The sequence below is a fragment of the Astyanax mexicanus genome, chromosome 14, assembly GCF_023375975.1.
Source record: "Astyanax mexicanus isolate ESR-SI-001 chromosome 14, AstMex3_surface, whole genome shotgun sequence".
In the NCBI taxonomy this organism is placed as follows: Eukaryota; Metazoa; Chordata; class Actinopteri; order Characiformes; family Acestrorhamphidae; genus Astyanax; species Astyanax mexicanus.
In genome coordinates, this window is record NC_064421.1 from 24,670,905 (window position 1) to 24,692,542 (window position 21,638).

The window sequence follows — 21,638 nt, forward strand, 5'->3', positions numbered from 1 at the left end:
GCCCCCCAGTACTGTGTGTAATGGAGCCACGGGTCAAAAGTTTGGACACCCCCGAACGGCCAGAGCAACCGAGCGTGCATAGCTGATTGATGTATTTGCACGTTGCGTAGCAACGTGCAAACACCATTTAATCTAATTTATTCATATAAATCACCTAGCAACCACCTAGAAACACCATAGCAACCACCACAGATACCATAGCAACACCTTAGCAACCGCCTAGCAACACCTTAGCAACCACCTAGCAACCACCTAGCAACACCTTAGCAACCTCCCCGGATACCATAGCAACACCTTAGCAACCGCCTAGCAACACCTTAGCAACCGCATAGCAACCACTTAGCAACACCTTAGCAACCACCCCGGATACCATAGCAACACCTTAGCAACCACCTAGCAACTGCTTAGGAGTGACCTACCAACCACTTAGCAACACCATAGCAACCACCCTGGATACCATAGCAACACCTTAGCAACCGCCTAGCAACACCCTAGCAACCACCTAGCAACCACCTAGCAACACCTTAGCAACCACCCCGGATACCATAGCAACACCTTAGCAACCGCCTAGCAACACCCTAGCAACCACCTAGCAACCACCTAGCAACACCTTAGCAACCACCCCGGATACCATAGCAACACCTTAGCAACCGCCTAGCAACACCCTAGCAACCACCTAGCAACACCTTAGCAACCACCCCGGATACCATAGCAACACCTTAGCAACCGCCTAGCAACACCTTAGCAACCACCTAGCAACCACCTAGCAACACCTTAGCAACCACCCCGGATACCATAGCAACACCTTAGCAACCGCCTAGCAACACCTTAGCAACCACCTAGCAACCACCTAGCAACACCTTAGCAACCACCCCGGATACCATAGCAACACCTTAGCAACCGCCTAGCAACACCTTAGCAACCACCTAGCAACACCTTAGCAACCACCCCAGATACCATAGCAACACCTTAGCAACCGCCTAGCAACACCTTAGCAACCACCTAGCAACCACTTAGCAACACCTTAGCAACCACCCCGGATACCATAGCAACACCTTAGCAACCACCTAGCAACCACCTAGCAACCACCTAGCAACACCTTAGCAACCACCCCGGATACCATAGCAACACCTTAGCAACCGCCTAGCAACCACCTAGCAACCACCTAGCAACCACCTAGCAACACCTTAGCAACCACCCCGGATACCATAGCAACACCTTAGCAACCGCCTAGCAATACCTTAGCAACCACCTAGCAACCACCTAGCAACATCTTAGCAACCACCCCGGATACCATAGCAACACCTTAGCAACCACCTAGCAACACCTTAGCAACCACCTAGCAACACCTTAGCAGATACCAGCCAGCACTGCAATCACACTCGCAGTTTCTGCAGGAACTGCAATCTAGTTAGTGTGATTGCAGTATGCAATCACAGTACTGTTCTTCTTAAGTCTTATTCTTATTATTATTATTATTATTATTATTATTATTATTATTATTATTATTATTCCACCTGTTTTTTGTCCGGTTAACTAGTGCCGCAGTTTTCGAAATATCGACTTCGTTCAAAAGAGAAAACGTGCGTCCATATCGGGAATGGTGGGCTTGTATACAGCTTTCCGATCGGACTTACGTTTTTCGTAAAAACTTCGTAAGTACGCGTTTTTTTGCCCATTGAAAATGAATGGGCAGAACTTTGCACGCCCGTGGACGTCGCAATTTTTGAAATACTAAGATGAAACCAATTGAGGACCTGTAGAACTTATTGAGCTCTTTCCGAAAATATGCGTTACGAAAAGTTACGACGTACGGATTTCGTACGAATGTCGTACGAAGTGGCCCCATTGGAATGAATGGGGCCAATCGGAGGACGGCAGCTAAATCGAAGGACAGGTAGCTAGAACTCCAGTACTGTGTGTAATGGAGCAGCTATGGGATAAATCAGCGTTAGGTCAAAAGTTTGGACACCCCGGCCCCCCAGTACTGTGTGTAATGGAGCCACGGGTCAAAAGTTTGGACACCCCGGCCCCCCAGTACTGTGTGTAATGGAGCCACGGGTCAAAAGTTTGGACACCCCCGAACGGCCAGAGCAACCTAGCGTGCATAGCTGATTGATGTATTTGCACGTTGCGTAGCAACGTGCAAACACCATTTAATCAAATTTATGCATATACATCACCTAGCAACCACCTAGAAACACCATAGCAACCACCCCGGATACCATAGCAACACCTTAGCAACCGCCTAGCAACACCATAGCAACCACCTAGCAACCATCTAGCAACACCTTAGCAACCACCCCAGATACCATAGCAACACCTTAGCAACCCCCTAGCAACACCCTAGCAACCACCTAGCAACCACCTAGCAACACCTTAGCAACCACCCCGGATACCATAGCAACACCTTAGCAACCGCCTAGCAACACCCTAGCAACCACCTAGCAACCACCTAGCAACACCTTAGCAAACACCCCGGATACCATAGCAACACCTTAGCAACCGCCTAGCAACACCCTAGCAACCACCTAGCAACACCTTAGCAACCACCCCGGATACCATAGCAACACCTTAGCAACCGCCTAGCAACACCCTAGCAACCACCTAGCAACCACCTAGCAACACCTTAGCAACCACCCCGGATACCATAGCAACACCTTAGCAACCGCCTAGCAACACCCTAGCAACCACCTAGCAACCACCTAGCAACACCTTAGCAACCACCCCGGATACCATAGCAACACCTTAGCAACCGCCTAGCAACACCCTAGCAACCACCTAGCAACACCTTAGCAACCACCCCGGATACCATAGCAACACCTTAGCAACCGCCTAGCAACACCCTAGCAACCACCTAGCAACACCTTAGCAACCACCCCGGATACCATAGCAACACCTTAGCAACCGCCTAGCAACACCCTAGCAACCACCTAGCAACACCTTAGCAACCACCCCGGATACCATAGCAACACCTTAGCAACCGCCTAGCAACACCTTAGCAACCACCTAGCAACACCTTAGCAACCACCCCGGATACCATAGCAACACCTTAGCAACCGCCTAGCAACACCTTAGCAACCACCTAGCAACACCTTAGCAACCACCCCGGATACCATAGCAACACCTTAGCAACCGCCTAGCAACACCCTAGCAACCACCTAGCAACCACCTAGCAACACCTTAGCAACCACCCCGGATACCATAGCAACACCCTAGCAACCACCTAGCAACACCTTAGCAACCACCCCGGATACCATAGCAACACCTTAGCAACCGCCTAGCAACACCTTAGCAACCACCTAGCAACCACCTAGCAACACCTTAGCAACCACCCCGGATACCATAGCAACACCTTAGCAACCGCCTAGCAACACCTTAGCAACCACCTAGCAACCACCTAGCAACACCTTAGCAACCACCCTGGATACCATAGCAACACCTTAGCAACCGCCTAGCAACACCTTAGCAACCACCTAGCAACACCTTAGCAACCACCCCAGATACCATAGCAACACCTTAGCAACCGCCTAGCAACACCTTAGCAACCACCTAGCAACCACTTAGCAACACCTTAGCAACCACCCCGGATACCATAGCCACACCTTAGCAACCACTTAGCAACACCTTAGCAACACCATAGCAGATACCAGCCAGCACTGCAATCACACTCGCAGTTTCTGTAGGAACTGCAATCTAGTTATTATTATTATTCCACCTGTTTTTTGTCCGGTTAACTAGTGCCGCAGTTTTCGAAATATCGACTTCGTTCAAAAGAGAAAACGTTCGTCCATATCGGGAATGGTGGGCTTGTATACAGCTTTCCGATCGGACTTACGTTTTTCGTAAAAACTTCGTAAGTACGCGTTTTTTTGCCCATTGACAATGAATGGGCAGAACTTTGCACGCCCGTGGACGTCGCAATTTTTGAAATACGAAGATGAAACCAATTGAGGACCTGTAGAACTTATTGAGCTCTTTCCGAAAATATGCGTTACGAAAAGTTACGACGTACGGATTTCGTACGAATGTCGTACGAAGTGGCCCCATTGGAATGAATGGGGCCAATCGGAGGACGGCAGCTAGATCGAAGGACAGGTAGCTAGAACTCCAGTACTGTGAGTGTATGGAGCAGCTATGGGATAAAACAGCATTAGGTCAAAAGTTTGGACACCCCGGCCCCCCAGTACTGTGTGTAATGGAGCCATGGGTCAAAAGTTTGGACACCCCGGCCCCCCAGTACTGTGTGTAATGGAGCCACGGGTCAAAAGTTTGGACACCCCCGAACGGCCAGAGCAACCTAGCGTGCATAGCTAATTGATGTATTTGCACGTTGCGTAGCAACGTGCAAACACCATTTAATCTAATTTATGCATATAAATCACCTAGCAACCACCTAGAAACACCATAGCAACCACCACAGATACCATAGCAACACCTTAGCAACCGCCTAGCAACACCTTAGCAACCACCTAGCAACCACCTAGCAACACCTTAGCAACCTCCCCGGATACCATAGCAACACCTTAGCAACCGCCTAGCAACACCTTAGCAACCGCATAGCAACCACTTAGCAACACCTTAGCAACCACCCCGGATACCATAGCAACACCTTAGCAACCGCCTAGCAACCACCTAGCAACCACCTAGCAACACCTTAGCAACCACCCCGGATACCATAGCAACACCTTAGCAACCGCCTAGCAACACCTTAGCAACCACCTAGCAACCACCTAGCAACACCTTAGCAACCACCCCGGATACCATAGCAACACCTTAGCAACCGCATAGCAACCACTTAGCAACACCTTAGCAACCACCCCGGATACCATAGCAACACCTTAGCAACCGCCTAGCAACCACCTAGCAACCACCTAGCAACCACCTAGCAACACCTTAGCAACCACCCCGGATAACATAGCAACACCTTAGCAACCGCCTAGCAACACCTTAGCAACCACCTAGCAACCACCTAGCAACACCTTAGCAACCACCCTGGATACCATAGCAACACCTTAGCAACCGCCTAGCAACACTCTAGCAACCACCTAGCAACCACCTAGCAACACCTTAGCAACCACCCCGGATACCATAGCAACACCTTAGCAACCGCCTAGCAACACCTTAGCAACCACCTAGCAACCACTTAGCAACACCTTAGCAACCACCACGGATACCATAGCAACACCTTAGCAACCGCCTAGCAACACCCTAGCAACCACCTAGCAACCACCTAGCAACACCTTAGCAACCACCCCGGATACCATAGCAACACCTTAGCAACCGCCTAGCAACACCCTAGCAACCACCTAGCAACCACCTAGCAACACCTTAGCAACCACCCCAGATACCATAGCAACACCTTAGCAACCGCCTAGCAACACCCTAGCAACCACCTAGCAACACCTTAGCAACCACCCCGGATACCATAGCAACACCTTAGCAACCGGCTAGCAACACCTTAGCAACCACCTAGCAACCACCTAGCAACACCTTAGCAACCACCCCGGATACCATAGCAACACCTTAGCAACCGCCTAGCAACACCCTAGCAACCACCTAGCAACCACCTAGCAACAGCTTAGCAACTACCCCGGATACCATAGCAACACCTTAGCAACCGCCTAGCAACACCCTAGCAACCACCTAGCAACCACCTAGCAACACCTTAGCAACCGCCTAGCAACACCCTAGCAACCACCTAGCAACCACCTAGCAACACCTTAGCAACCACCCCGGATACCATAGCAACACCTTAGCAACCACCTAGCAACACCTTAGCAGATACCAGCCAGCACTGCAATCACACTCGCAGTTTCTGCAGGAACTGCAATCTAGTTTATGTTGTTCTTCTTTGTCAGATTATTGTAGTGTGTCTTGTCCTGCAGTTTTCCCAATATGCATGTACCACCCCTGGAATGTTCAGTCTGGTTCATGCTTAAAATTTGGCTTGTATGCGTTTTTAATTTTTACCCCATATGAATATATAATATATAATAGGGGTGCAAATATTTGTGCACTCTTGTTATGTTATGATGATTTGAAGAAACCAGTAATATCCGACCAGCTACATGGGGTACCACAGTAGCAACCACTTGGCAACACCCTAGCAACCACCTAAGATACCATAGCAACTACCTAGCAACCTCCTTGGACCAAGATTAGTACTTGTACCATCTAGCAACTAATTTAATACACCAATACACCATAACAGTGTGCTGCTCTGTGGCACACCCTGTGGCAACCAGCTGGAATACCACAGCAACCACATGTTGCAATGCAATAGCAACAAACTGGGAGTGGGAAGCCTTTAACTCTTGTGAATTCTTGACATACAGTATGCTCTGCTTGTTCTGACCTGAAGATCTAAAGTCTATGTATGTATGCTGGGGTTAGTTCACTTTCCCTGATGTTGCTCTTAGTCTAGAAAAAGTAGTTAAAATTCATTTTTTACAACACAAGTTAGAGGCTATGCTGCACACTCATTTTGTCATGTCTTTGTTTGTTTCAAATTAAGTCTGAATTAAGGTTGAATCAAACCTAGTCAAACCATATCCAAACTCACAGCAAAAAAAAATACATAACAGATTCAAATGCAGTACGTTTCTCTTCTGGAGATCCTTCCCTACTTCACAAACTGATCAGCCATCATGAACTGTAAGTACCACATTCTTATTTTTACTGCGCGACTAACACTTACCGTATTATTTGCACTATAAGGCGCACTTAAAATCCTTTAATTTTCCTAAAAATCGCCAGTGCACCTTTTAATCCGGGAGCCTTATTGAATGAAATTTATCAGTCAGGTTGTAAGGAGCAGTAAAGCCACTTCGCTGAAGTACAGTGTTATACAGGAGTTTCAGTTTAGTTCTCCAACAGTATAAGCAGTAGCCGCTAACCGCACAAAGCTCTTTTGCTGTTCAGAGGTGAGTGTTATCAGTCTGTAGCTTGCTGCTAACCCCAGCTAGCCTTGCTGGGGCAGCATTAGCATTAGCCTAACTGTGCTAGCTCTTTGGCCCTTCAGAGGTGAGTGTTATCGGCTTGTACCCTGCTGCTAATCCCGTCAGCCAGTAGCGAGACCTGTAGAATTTAGAAGGAAAATATGGTGACACTCCTGTTCCTACCACTAGTTACTAGTGTCCCATAAAATGTGCCTTATAATCCGTTACGCCTTAGGTATGAAAATAGACCAGAAAATAGATGTTTATTGATAGTGCACCTTATAATCCAGTGCGCCACCATGCTAGTGTCACAGCTTTTCTGAAAAAGATCTACCACACAAATAAAAGCTGCTCTGTGGTGGTCCTGCCTGTGGGGTTCTGACCATTTAAGAACAGGGTGAAAGCATGATAATAAAGGATGCAGAAAAACATACAAAGAAAGAACTACAGTCTGTAAAAAATGAACTACAAAATGCTACTATATACAAAGTATAGAATGAAAGAGGTGGTCCTAATGTAATGGCTGATCTGTGTGTATCCATGTTTGTACTGTTTGATCCATTCTGTCAAAAATCAGCCTTTTCCTTCGATATGTGCCCAAATCCCCCACTGTATTTATGGTCGAGCACCTAAGGCAGGGTTGAGATGATGCGAATCCCGCCCCCCTGCTCTCTCCATAATGACCATCTGTAGCTCCTGAGGGAGCTGATGCGTCACTGTAAACACGCCTGACTTCCTGTTGCTGCTTCGCATAGTGTTCCTGTTGCCATTGACCTCAGGACAGCATCCGTCAGCATGATCCACCCGATCGCACCGCCACGAGCCGCGAGCAACTCCCGGCCGAGGCATGAAGGCAGAACCGGGGTAGCAAATCACGTCACATCAAACTCATGAATCAAACAGACGGATTGTTTTCTGAACAGCCCAGCGTTGGTGCTGCTTGTTTGGAGTGGCACAAGTGTCTCTGATGGGCTTCAGGTTTGTTTAGCCGTGGTTTGACAGCTGATTGCGTGCGGAGGCAACAATTTGTCTTTTAGATTCCCTCAAGTTTGACAGATGGATCTTGTTTGGGACTTACTGAACCGTAGTCAAGGACAGCCTGTCCGTCACTATTTACAGCTCCAGATTGAACGGTATCAAAATGTGGCGGAACATGCACAGCTTGTTTGACGTGATCCTATTATTGCTGGACATGTTGAAAGCATTGAATTTTACATTCATTACCAAATTTGTTGGTGCTTGGATGGTTTGGCTCATCAGTGCTGGGAACAATAACAGAGATATATGGCTATCAATCCCAAATGTACAAAGTGTTTAGATCTGTACTGAATGAACTGATTGAATTTAGCTGCTATATAATGTTAAGGAATCCTCACAGTGTCACACACATATTCTCATGCCTAAAACAATTTGTCCAACAATAACAATAATAATTTGTTGTTTTGTTTTTGACCACCTAATACACATTTTTCGAATGCAATGATAGGGTAGGAAACCTGCTAATATATGTGAAAACGGACATTTCCAATTTTGGGGTCCCCCACCGGTCGAAAGGTATGTACTCTATATATTAGTTCAATGAGACATGAGACCTAAAAGACACGCTTTACACATGCATTCTTGGACAAAAAGCACTACAGATAAATACAGAAATACAAAAAAAATAAAAGACCACTTATAAATGATGAGTTCCTTGATTTTACCAAATTGAATATCTCTGGAATATAATCAAGAGCCACCAAACCAAGCTGAACTGCTTGAATGTTTGCACCAGGAGTGGCATAAAGTTATCCAAAAGCAGTGTGTAAGACTGATGGAGAAAAACATGCCAAGATGCATGAAAACTATAATTAAAAACCAGGGTTATTTCACCAAATATTGGTTTCTGAACTCTTAAAACTTTATACAATTATTATTATTATTATTATTTTTTTTTTTGCATTATTTAAGGTCTGAAAGCTCTGCATATTTTTTGTTATTTCAGCCATTTCTCATTTTCTGCAAATAAATGCTCTAAATGAGAATAGTTTTATTTGGAATTTGAGGAAAATGTCTGTAGTTTAAAGAATAAAATCACAATGTTCATTTTACTCAAACATATACCTATAGTATAATATATATAAATATTGGCTGTTTTAGAAACGTTATCTTTACATTGAATCCGTTTGGAGTTGGGAGTGAATGGCACATTTTAAAGTATAAAACCTGTCATTTAATACAAGCTCTTTTATTTTAAAATAGACAAAATAGGCCCTTTCACCATGTCACAGTGTGTGCCCGTGTGTCCTGAAGAGACGAAATGCTAACGCTTGAAAACTAATAAGAATTGTTCGCAATGTACTAAGTTTAATTGTTGTGTTATTGCTTTGCTCAATACACCTGAGCCCAGTATATCTGAACTGCAGTGGGAAGCAGTGATGAAGTCCTGAGGTTATGTGGCACTCGTGTATTATGGCTCAGAGACGGACGCATAAGCAGGCTGGCGGCAGGGTCGCTCGTGGATCATTTTTATTTGCGCGGGGACGTTAGCGCTCCATATTTCCCCAGCTCTATCACCAGTGCTCACTCAATCGTAATTATCTGGGAAAGAATGGGAGCGGCACTTCATGTAGTCGATGTGACCTCATAAAAAAATGCAAGCATAATTTCCCTTTGCCCTCTGCTAAGGGCAGGCCTCTGAAATGAGCGAATTTTCATTCACGGCACGTCAGGCGAGGTCAGAACTCGTCAGTGTCTGGGTTTTGAAGATTTGGCGATTAAACTATACAGTATAAATAATCCATGAATGTTTGTGTGAGGGATTCATTGCAATTTGACCTGCTTGACATATTTTAATGGCTTAAAATAACATTGTAAGATCTTCAGTGCTGGACTGATAGCCTTTTTGTCCAGCTGTGGAGATATAGTGTGATGGCGTGACATCTGTATGCAGTGGGATTATTCTTTTGCTCTGTGAAGCACCGACATTGAGCACATCAGTCCAGCCTATGGCCCCGTTGGCTGCTGGTGGTAAACACAGTCTGTAATGAGGCATAGCGCTCAGGGAGACCCATCCGTGCGGCACATTGCGCTGCACTTTAATTTGCGAGTAAAGCTTCAAAATGTAGCTAAGCTGTTCTCATCATTCAGAGTAGAGGCTTTTTATGGTACTTCGCTCCCTGCAGTGACTGTGTCTGCTTCTGTAAACACCTCAACACAGATTGCTAGCGCCTTTTTGAAGAAATAGGGATCTCTCAGACATGCCTGTATGAGTAGGACTGCATAATAAGCGGGATACTTTTGTGATTTTGTTCGCCTGTCTAAGTTATGTGATCTTTTTTTGGGTGTATAAGTTAGCATCTTCTATTGTATCTCAGTGTGAGACTAGTGTTTACAGCTTGTCTGCCAGAACCAGTGTCTTAACTGGACCCACCAATATACAGCAATATACAGCTCTGGAAAAATTAAAGAGATCGCTTCAATTTCTGAATCAGTTTCTCTGATTTTGCTATTTATAGGCATATGCTTGAGTAAAATGAACATTGTTGTTTTATTCTAGAAACTATAGACAACATTTGTCCCAAATTACAAATAAGAATATTGTCAATAAGAGCATTTATTTAAATAAAATAAGAAAAAACAAGTTCATATTCATAAAGTTTTAAGAGTTTAGAAATCAATATTTTGTGGAATAACCCTGGTTTTTGATCACAGTTTTCATGCATCTTGGAATGTTCTCCTCCACCAGTCTTACACACTGCTTTTGGAAAACTTTATGCCACTCCTGGTGCAAAATTTCAAGCAGTTCAGCTTGGTTTGATAGCTTGTGATCATCCATTTCTCTTAATTAAACTCATAATTTTACCCATTTCTCATTTTCTGCAAATAAATGCTCTAAATGAAAATATTTTTATTTGGAATTTGGGGAAAAAAATGTCTCTAGTTTATAAAATAAAACCACAATGTTACATTTTACCTATAAATAGTGAACTCAAAAAAACTGATTCAGATAATGAAGTGTCCTCTTAGTGTTTTCCAGAGCTTATTTAAAATAACTGAATAAACTTACAACATGCATGGATTAGCATCGTTCTGAATTACCGGTATTTTGACCAAAATTATTTGGTCAATCGTTGGATTTCACAAATTTAATGGTTTGTTAGAACATCCACAGAAACAGAAACACTCATTGGTCAAGGCCCTCAATGTAATTCGTTACATTTCTTTATTTATATTAGAGCTCATTTGCATATTGCAGCCCTCTGCAGCGTTCAGAATTGTGCTTTAAAACGTTAATATGCCACTATGTTGTGCGGCACTGTGCGGTAAGAGTGTGTGTGGACATGTTTGTGTATTTGCATGTATTATACAGAAATAGGAGCTGAGGAAAAAGGAAAGGCGGCGAGATGGGCAAGAGGGAGAGAGAGAGAGACACTGCCAGAGAGAGAGAGAGAGAGAGAGAGAAGGGGCTAAGAGAGAGGCTGAGGAAGAGCAAGAGAGAGAGAGAGAGAGAAAGAGAGAGAGAGTAGCGCGCATCTGGATCGTCACGGGGTCATGTGACAGCCAGGTTTCCTTGGAGACAGCAGCAATGTTGTGCATTCAGATGCTAGTTCAGTTGAGCGGAGGGCAGGACGGCGCAGGCAGCAGCTGGCCTCTGGATGAGCGTCTGCGCGCTGAACAGACAGGTGCTCCTTACGCTGGGCGAGGTGAGTGACTCATTCTATGCAAATTTCAAGTCCAATTCTAGTCAGTCTGAGGTCCAGCAGCGAGAGTGACGAAAGACGACTGTAGTGATATTTAACGTACAAGCTTTAATCGGAGGGTTTCTGGAGGTACCTGCTCTGTCCTGTATCTTGTATTCTCACCCAAACTGCCAAAATGTTGGCAACCATCACTTTTCAATCCAGGCGTGGCGATCTGCGTTTCCTATTTTCCGTCCTCTTAGTCTTTCGAAAAATATGCCTCAGTTTAGTCCTCCAGAACAGCAGTAAAGACAGCGTTTCTTCCACAAGCCCCCTCGCATGCCAGTGCCGCTGCCAGCCGTCAGGGAAATTAAAGTAGGCATGTCTCAGTATTGCAAATTGCGCTGACCCCTCCGACTGACTGCGAGCTGTGCGAGTGTCAGAAACGAGCAACTAATGGCATCCTCTCGAGGAAATGGAACTGAAATATGATAATCAGATGTGGTTTCAAGTTTTTTATTGTCCTCTTCCAGCGCCACCCACTGCACACTCACTCGGCTCGGAAAAAAAACAGCAGCATAATCTGGGTATCGCCAACGCATTATACGGCGGTTTGGGTGTGGTAAATTCAATTGTTTTAAGATTTGTGAGAGATCCCTTTATGCTGCTGCATGCAACATTAATAGCAAGAGAGACAAAACACGAGGAGATAAACAAAAACAAGCCAAAGGGGAGAGAACAGCTGGAACGATGGCTGAGTATAAGTTTTAGAGTTTTAGATGCCATTAGTCAAAGCAACTTTTCTGCAAGCAGGATTATATTATCTGCCGATCCAATGATCAATAAGATAATAAGATTTAAAGTAAAGAACGTAGAAATTGATTTGATTTACCTTTATTCCGACTTTGTACAGAAGTTGTACAGTCTCATAGATAATAAGAAATATACCCAGCTGATCATCAGTGTGGATAGACGTTGTCAACTGGATTAATATAGGTTTGTTGGGGGACCACACAGTACATTGGCTTAAGTGCTAAATCAACAATTTTAGGGGTAAATTTATGCTAATATAATTACTTTCTTATTACTTTATTATTTATTGTTTTTTGACAGATGTGATCTTAAATTTCCACAAAATTCAATGTCTGTACAACATTGGAGCTTGTTGTTAACTAGATGTTTGTTTTTGACTGACGTGACTCCACATATTATGTCCACGTAATTCAACGTCTATTAAGACTTCAACGTTTTTTGATTGATAAGTGATGTTGATTTCAGTTTCAGATTTCAGTTTTGGTTTAAACATTAACATTAAACACATCTGCTAAATGTTGGAGCTTGACTTTGATTTCCAACTGAAATTCAACAACTGTCAAACATTTAAGCCAATGTTAGTTTAATGGATGTGACTTCATTTTTCAACCAAAATTCAAAAACAATGTTAAAAAACATCTGAAGAATGTTGGAGCTTGTGGAATGTGACTTTGATTTCTCAATGAAATCCAACATCTGTCGAAAATACAAGCTTGATATCAGCCCAGTGTTGGTTTTTAATGGATTTGACTTTGATAAAAAAAAAAAAACATCTGTCAAAAAACGTCAATAGTGTGACGCAAGTGTTTGGACAACATTAAAAGAAGTGTTAAAACTTTGTAGCTTGATGTTAACTTGTTGTTTTTTGACGGATATTTTACTTAAATTTCCAAACAAAATTCAATGTCTATATGATATTGGATTTGACTTTGGAGTTTCATGTCAAACTCCAATGTCATTGGATTTTGACAAATATGAGGCTTTCATTTCAACATCTCTTGAACATTAAGAGAAACCACAAATTCATTGTGGTTTGTGACAAATATCTGATCTTGATTTTCAAACAGAATTATATGTCTGTATGACATTGAAGCTTAAATGTTGGTTTTTGACAGCTCCATGGCTTTCATTTCCTATCAAAAATCAACATCTGTTAAACATTAGAGCATGATGTCAACTTCATATTTGCTTTTGACGGAAATGTGACTTTGATTTCCAAACACAATTCAACGTCTGTTGAACATGATGTTAACTCAGTGTTGGTTTTTGATGGATATGTGTCTTTCATTTCCTATCAAAATTTAACATCTGTTGAACGTCATAACATGATGTCAACTCAATGTTGGTTTTTGATGGATATGTGGCTTTCATTTCCTATCAAAATTTAACGTCTGTTAAACGTCAGAACATGATGTCAACTCAATGTTGGTTTTTGATAGACATGTGATTTCGATTTCCAACTGAAACTCTCATCTGTACAAGATTGTGTTTTGAAGTCAACATGATTTTTATTTGTAACAAAAATTAAACGTCTACATAATGTTAGAGTTAAAAGTCCTTTCTGACATCTGGTACCTGCTGGGTATGCATTGACTGGATTTAAGATGGTTAAATGGCTAAATGATCACTTTTCTGCCAATTTAGAGCTCACCTGATGCAAGTGAGTGAGAGAGAGAAAGAGAGAGAGAGAGGGAGAGAGAGAAAGGGAGAGAGTGAGGGGCATGGTCAGAGGGGCTGAACTGCTTGCTGGAGTGTGCTTGAGTACCAGCGGGCATCAGGTCCAGATGGAGTCCGTGGCACTGTTTACCCACACAAATTACCTTCTGCAATGTCACCCTCCTCCCCCCTTCTCTCTCTCTCTCTCTCCCTTCTTTCTCTCAGTCTCTCGCTCTTTCCTTCCAGACTTCCAGCTTTAATTAGAATTCCTCTGAACCCCTTTGTCTTCTTATTAACTTAATTAGTTTTGGGCAAATAGCATTAAATTAAAATGTCACTGTCTGGAAGCCAATTTACAGCGTGCAGGGTTTAGGTACACTAAAAATCACAGTGGCTCTTTCCCACCACTTTACAGGCTGGTTTGAAGTGTCAGAGGTTGAAAGCTCACTGAGTGTGTTCATATGCACTCAAAACTCTGTTCCAAATCGGATTACTGCAGTTATTTAATCATGTAGTCAAGTTGTCAAGAAGTAAACGGCATACTCTGATTTGTTAGATCAGAGTAAGGTGGTCTAAAAATCAGTTAAAGTACTAGATTTTAGCACAGTAATGGCATTTCTTAGTCCATGTATACTCTTAATCAGAGTATTCTCGTATTTCTAATTCTGTGCATAAGTGAAAACAGACCCTAGTACTGGAAATAAGTGAGCAGTGTTTAATACAACACCTGCAATATGACAATCTTGTACCTGATGTTCTGTATGCTCATATTACAGCTCTAATTGTGGCTTAACATGATGCTTACGCCACATCTTATTCTGTGAATTTATTGGCTGGTTGCAATGTAAAATTTCCATTTTTGACACACAGCTCTGGAAAAAAATAAGAGACCACTTAAAAATGATGAGTTTCTTTGATTTTACCAAATTGAAAACCTCTGGAGTTTAATCAAGAGAAAGATGTATGATCACAGCAAATAAACCAAGCTAAACTGCTTGAATTTTTGCACCAGGTATGGCATGAAGTTATCCAAAAGCAGTGTGTAAGACTGGTGGAGGAGAACATGCCAAGATGCATGAAAACTGTGATTAAAAACCAGGGTTATGGCTCCACCAAATATTGATTTCTAAATTCTTAAAACTGAGGTCTGAAAGCTCTGCATCTTTTTTGTTATTTTAGCCATTTCTTATTTTCTGCAAATAAATGCCCTATATGACAAAGTTTTTATTTGGAATTTATGAGAAATGCAGTCTGTGGTTTATAAAATAAAATAACAATGTTCATTTTATTCAAACATATACCTATAAATAGCAAAATCAAAAAGTGGACTTTTTTTCCAGAGCTGGATTGATGTAAATCAACACTTGTTGGTTAGAGTAACTGATCAACTCTGATATTCTGCAGTAATCAGATTATGAAGCATGTAAACACACTCGCTGTTGAAGTTTTCTGCTAGGGTGCCACGTACACACACACACACACACACACACTCAAACACACACACAGTTATAGACTCAGGCAGAAAGCCGACAGGTTGGCAGTTCCACCTCTATGGCCATGCTTGACCTGTAACTTTGTAATTTTGCAGTCAGCTGAAGCCAGTGTCCAACAACATGAACGATACCATTCTCATGTCCTCCGGGGCACCCACATCCACCAAAAGGTAAGCTCTCTCGCTCCACGTAGGCTGTCTCTCTGTTTGCATGCACTTGTTTTTAAGCCCTGTCTATCTAAGCCTGTTATGTAAAAGGAAAAGAAGGAGAAAAGGCTGGGTTTGAATACTGTGCATGAGTGATGATGAGTGGGGGATTCTTTTTTTTTTTTTTTTTTTTTGAGGCAGTGGTAAATGCACCGCTGCAGGAATAGGGCTATATGTTCGCCTTTCAAAGGCAGATGAGCTGGAGCACTGAAGAGAGAAATTGGCCTGCCTGTGGAAAGTCTGAGTGTGTTTTGCAGACTGGGCTTGCTCAAGGTGATAGTGGAGATAAAGGCACTTCGGATTGGAGCCTTATCTTGTAAATAGGGTTAGTAGTCAGGTTTGTCTGCTTATGTGCTGTCATTTAGTCTTCCTGGTCCCATGCTATACGCTTTAAGGACGATTTACACTTCTTCATAAAGTCTGTGCAGAGTCTGGCGCGTAGTGAGCATGAATGACCTACGCTGTTGTGAGTGTTTATACTTGTGCGTTGCTTACAGGGCATCTCAGGATACAATATTATCACAATACATTGTCCACAATAGCTATGGTATTGCGATACTGCGATGCTTAAAGGTCTAATTCCATAGTTTTTTCATTCATTTTAAAATGTCTAGTTTTGGTCTCTAGAATGAATTAATGAATGCCCTGTGAGCTGGTTTTTGTGAAAAAAAGTTCTCCGGTGATCCAGTATAACACTGCTTTAGTCCGGTGGAGGAGTGGGTGAAGAGAAACAATAGGAATTCGGCTCTTGCTCATGAATATTGATACATGCAAACATATCACCTCTGATTGGCCAACAACACTGCGACATCAGGAGGCAACAAGACGTGCAACAGTTAGCTAAGTGCAGTTCAGCCACTGAGCTAGTCTTAGAGTCTCTGTAAACCTATAGTTACACACAGAGGTGTGTAGTCCAGGTCCAGAAAGTAAAAATTCTTGAATTGAATTTTTACTTTTAACTAGTGTGAACAGAACTTTTTTAAACATATACACCTACCTATCTCTATTGTACATGGCTGGTGATGTTTCAAAGACAAATTCTAACCATTTGTTCCTTAGCTCTGAATTACTGGACAAAACAAATAACACTGATGTGTTATTTGCACAAATAACACAGGAACGAACTGCCATGCTGTTCCTAGCGCTGTTAGCTCATGTCTAACGAGACGCGTTGGTTTCAGCTCTGCCTGTGAGCGGTCGTAAGCCAAGGTGGGCGAGGCCATGAATACTAATTCACGGGTTGACATAGACACGGTGATTTTCCTGATCGACTCAATTTTCTGAATATTTTTTTTACTAGCTACTGCAGACAATGAAGTTTGAGGAACAGTTTCATTTGCAGCATGCATATACAACTCAGATAGGCCTATTATATTTCACAAAGAACAAGAAAAATTGGATTTTAGCAGAAGGACACCTTTAATATATCACAAGACAACTCTCTATGATACTTTCAACATTTGTGTTACTGAAAAGGACAAAATACTCCTAAAATAGAAGCAAATACCAGGAATTATGGATTTATTGTCAGTTCTGGTGTCAGTTTCACAGAATTTCAAAACCAGTATTCTTCATCCCAAGTTTACTCTATTCATTTAATTAGCACCACCATATGGATTAATGAAGTCTTAGGGAGTTTAGAGTGCCAGCGTTTCAATATTAACATTTGATGCCAAATGAAAACAATACAATAAATCGTAATATTGTTATTTTGTCCCACCCCTGTGAAAAACAGTGGTTCGAAAAATGCGAAAAGTGGAAATACAAAGATGGGATTTGCAATGACCAAACACAAGTCTGCAGTCTGTCTTGGCAGTTTTTAAGTAAATAACACTATTTAAAAAACAGCTCTAATGTAAATTAAGCACTCTTCTCCAAGTTCTCCACGAACTAAATCTCATGTGGAAATAAAAACATAAAGATCATAGTGTCAGCATGGAATTTCTCACAGTTTAATATGTTGAACAGGGTTTTAAAGCCCCAGATTACATAATTTGCATAAAATTTTAATTAACATGCAGCATTATGTATGCATGGTTACAAAAAGTACTTACGTATATAGTTAAGATACTCAAGATGCACCCTGTCTATCACAAAACCTGCAACTGCGGAAACTTAAGGCCAATTTATACTGATGTGTCGAACCTTCTGCATATCGTAGGCACTCACCTCAGAGAAATGTAACTACGCCATTGCAGTTAAAACTGCAAAGCATTGCAGACACACAAAAGCAAATATATTCGCACAGCAGCATAGAGCACTATAATCCAGTACAAATAAGTGTAAACAAGTATGAACCAGCTTTTACTAACACAAACTTGTCAGATGGCTGTGTCACCTGGTTAGAAGCCAACTTTAGAAGCCAGCACTGCAAAAAAAAAACAGGAAAATAAAAAGTAATAGAAAAGCATTGACTTATTTTTTTCACCACATCTGGTAAGATGCATGTCAGGCTATAGGACATATATCAAAGTGCAGCAAATAGCATAGGCTACAAAGTAAATTCGACATAATAGTGTACTGTGAAGTGGCCTTTAATTGTTGTGCTGTTACTGCTGGAAAAGGTATTATGTTGTTTTTAGATTGAGGTTCTGTCATATCAAAAAAGCTTGTCAGCATGTAATTCATGATAAATACGTTATTATAACATCATACAAAAGCATACATTACATAATTAATGATAACAATATAGTTATTACATATTATTAGAAAATAATGTATGTTCTGGTTCGAATCCCACTTATGCACCTTGCCATCAGCTGCCAGAGCCCTGAGAAAGCACAATTGGCCTTGCTTTCTCTGGGTGGGTAGATGGCACTCTTTCACCTCATCACACCTATGGTGATGTCAATCAGCACAAGGCGTCTGTATCGGAGGAGGCATGTGCTAGTCTTTACTCTATACAGTGTGAATACAGTAAAAAAAATGATACTTAGCATAGCATCATTTTTCTGGTATTATTCTGGTATTATTCTGGTAATAAGTCAGTTGTAAAAATGTAACAGTTGTAAAAAAGAGACTTCACAGTGTTAGTTTTTTCTTCTTCAGTGTTTCACACACTGCTTTATACTATTATCCAGTTAAGTAGAGCCTATAATGCTTAAATTAAATTGCTGCATCACCAGGATTTAAACACACAAAGACAGAAAGCTAAATCACACAGCTGCTGCTAACGCTGTGTCATCAAATCCGAAAATCTTCTTCTCATAATTTCATTCATGTGAACCACATTATACAGTATTAGTAATAATAAATGAATGAAATGTCATCATAATAGTATGATCATTGCATATGTGTATCACCATGCTTTTTATAGTGGCAGTATTTTATAGTTATTTTTAAATAAATTAAAAATTCATATAAACACAATCATATCACAAAGCTTATCGTCATGTCAATAATGGTAAATGTGCTTGATAATAATTATTTTATGATAAATACAATCATATTACGAAAAACATATTGTCATTTTACTCATGATTATGCTAAAATAAAAAAAAAACTTTTGTAAATTGATATCTCATACTTCTAAATTGTCCTGGGAGATAAAATATTTAATATTTGTGGTTCCTCTAACTGGAACAGGAATATTTTATTGCATTACACACTCTGAAGTGCTTCAGGGTAAAATCTCTTATCAGATGAAAATGGACAAGAGACTGCACTGAGTTTGTGGAACTTCCATTTACTTCTTTTCTCTAATTCGCTCCAGCAGAGTTCCCAAATATATTTGATCCTGAGTGCTTTAAATCATTAACAGGGTTTATTATACACTATAATACACTATCTTCTTCTATCTGAAATACTAATAGAAAATTAGATGGAGAAAGAAAACGCCATAGAGTGAACAGTATAGTACACAGCCAACACAGAGTTAGCAGCTCTGAAAATGAAGCTTGCTCTTAGAGCCTATAACATAAAGGCCAGGTGTTAATACAGTGTATGATCTACAAGTTTACCCTAAGGTAGCCTGGAGGAAATCACTACACACTGATGGTTAGAATCAGGAACTTAGGGACACATTCAGTATGTAGATTGTGTTTTTCGCACTATAAGGCGAACTTAAAATCCTTTTATTAATGAATTTTACCTGTCAGGATGTAAGGAGCAGTAAAGCCATTCTGTTAAAGTGCAGCAGAGTTTCATTTTAGTTCTCCAGCATCAAGCCCTTCTGCTAACCCCAGCTAGCACTACTGGAGCAGCATTAGCATTACCCGCTAATCATGCTAGCTCTTTCATCATTCAAATGTCAGGATATCAGACTGTAGCCTATGCATTTACTGTGCTAAAACAAGCTAGCAGTTAGTGGCTATTGCTAATGCTCCAGCCTTAGTGCTGTTCAGGAATCTATGCTTACTGTAGAGAAAAAGGAAGCACTTTACTCACCCAAATAAACAGTTTTCAGGAGAGAAATCTGTGTAGATTAATATCCAGCGCTCGTTTGACTTTGAAATACAGTCTTTTTTATTAGTTTTGTTGATTAGCTTAGCTTTACATTACTTAGTTAGCTACACCCACCACCACACAGCGGCAATACTTGCTAAATTAGAAGTTCTTTATAGTGCCTCTTAAAACTCGAAAATAAACCAGAAAAAACACCAGATAATAGACATTCATTGATTGTGCGTTTTATAATATGGTGCAAGAAATACGGTAATAAAAATTAAGCCAATAAAGTCAGTAGCAACAGACTAAACTCAGTTATTTTAAGTTGTTTCAACTCTCTAAAAAGATGTCAATTTGAATGTAAAAGCACATCTTTAAACAAGTTTTAAAGAGTTCTAACAAATTGTAGGTTTGCAGTGCAGTTTAATATGGGTAGCTCCAGTTAGACGGGAAAATACGAATGAGAATCAGCTTTCCTCTTTAGAGGAATGGAGTGTCGTGACCACACATCACTTGAATGGACCAGATGTGACGCTCAGTGTCTGCATGAGGAGAAGCGGGCTGCTCATATGCATGTGCTGCTAAAAATAGCTTTGGCACGGTGGGCCTGAGGCGGTGGGTGAGGGCTCAGGAGGGAGGGCGGCGCGCATGGGTAAACACTTCATCCGACATGAGATCCTTCACTGTAAAGATCAGAGTCAGGCTAAAAAGAGCTGACTTGACTCGTTAACCTCGGTCAGGGAGAGATGCTGCGCATTTAGATGAGGCGGCGAGCGCGGGGAGGGGTTATTAGTGCACGTACCACACAGCCCTCTCCCGTGCGGCTCTCTGTGGCACTCTTGACAGCCCTAAAGCCGACACCGCGGCCTCTTGTGTCACGCTCCGTTTGGGTGAGCATGAGGGCCCGGGGAGGCTTTGGCAGGAGAGAGTGAACGGTGGAGGAAAGAACGACTATGTTCCACCAGATTCTGCTTTCACTGTTTGTTCAATAGAGCCTGCCAAAAATAATAGCTTCTTATTCAGCCCGGGCGAAGCTGGAAGGGACAGGATGCGAACTCCTCGCCCTCCTGATCTGATTACTTGTAGGAAAGACCTGCTTTTATCGATTAAGTCTGCATTATGGTGAGGCTGGAGCCAACTTAAAACCTTCTGCGCAGACAGTAATCCCTTACAGTGATTAGGACCATGCTGTAGATGTAATTTACTTGCCTTTGGGAAAATTACATTATCCTTAGTATTAATGGATGGGACACATACTACAATAAAGGACAGTAAACTTAATTTTTATAATAAACAGCGAATATCACAGGCTGTTTTAATGCTGTTTTAGATCATACTCTAATATTCACTAATGATTAGTATCGTACAAACAGTACTCCTAAACCAGAATTGTAAACCAACACTCTTTTATAAGCAGTTATTTCATTATTTGCTATGTGAAAGTCCTAGAGACACTCTATTATACATTGCCTGGCCAAAAAA

At 41.8% G+C, this 21,638-nt stretch overlaps 1 protein-coding gene across 12 annotated transcripts in view; it reads left to right on the forward strand.

The window, feature by feature from the left end:
* The window catches only part of dtnbb (dystrobrevin, beta b), a 106,033-nt gene that overhangs the window by 54,650 nt on the left and 29,745 nt on the right, over positions 1–21,638 (forward strand). For 8 of the 12 annotated variants that reach the window (XM_007252181.4, XM_022672905.2, XM_022672902.2 and 5 more), the window contains exon 11: positions 15,660–15,734. The exons of the other annotated variants lie outside the window; for them this stretch is intronic. In XM_007252181.4, coding sequence (XP_007252243.2) covers positions 15,660–15,734 — 75 coding nt within the window. The remainder of the gene's footprint in view (positions 1–15,659; positions 15,735–21,638) is intronic. 12 annotated transcript variants of the gene reach the window in all.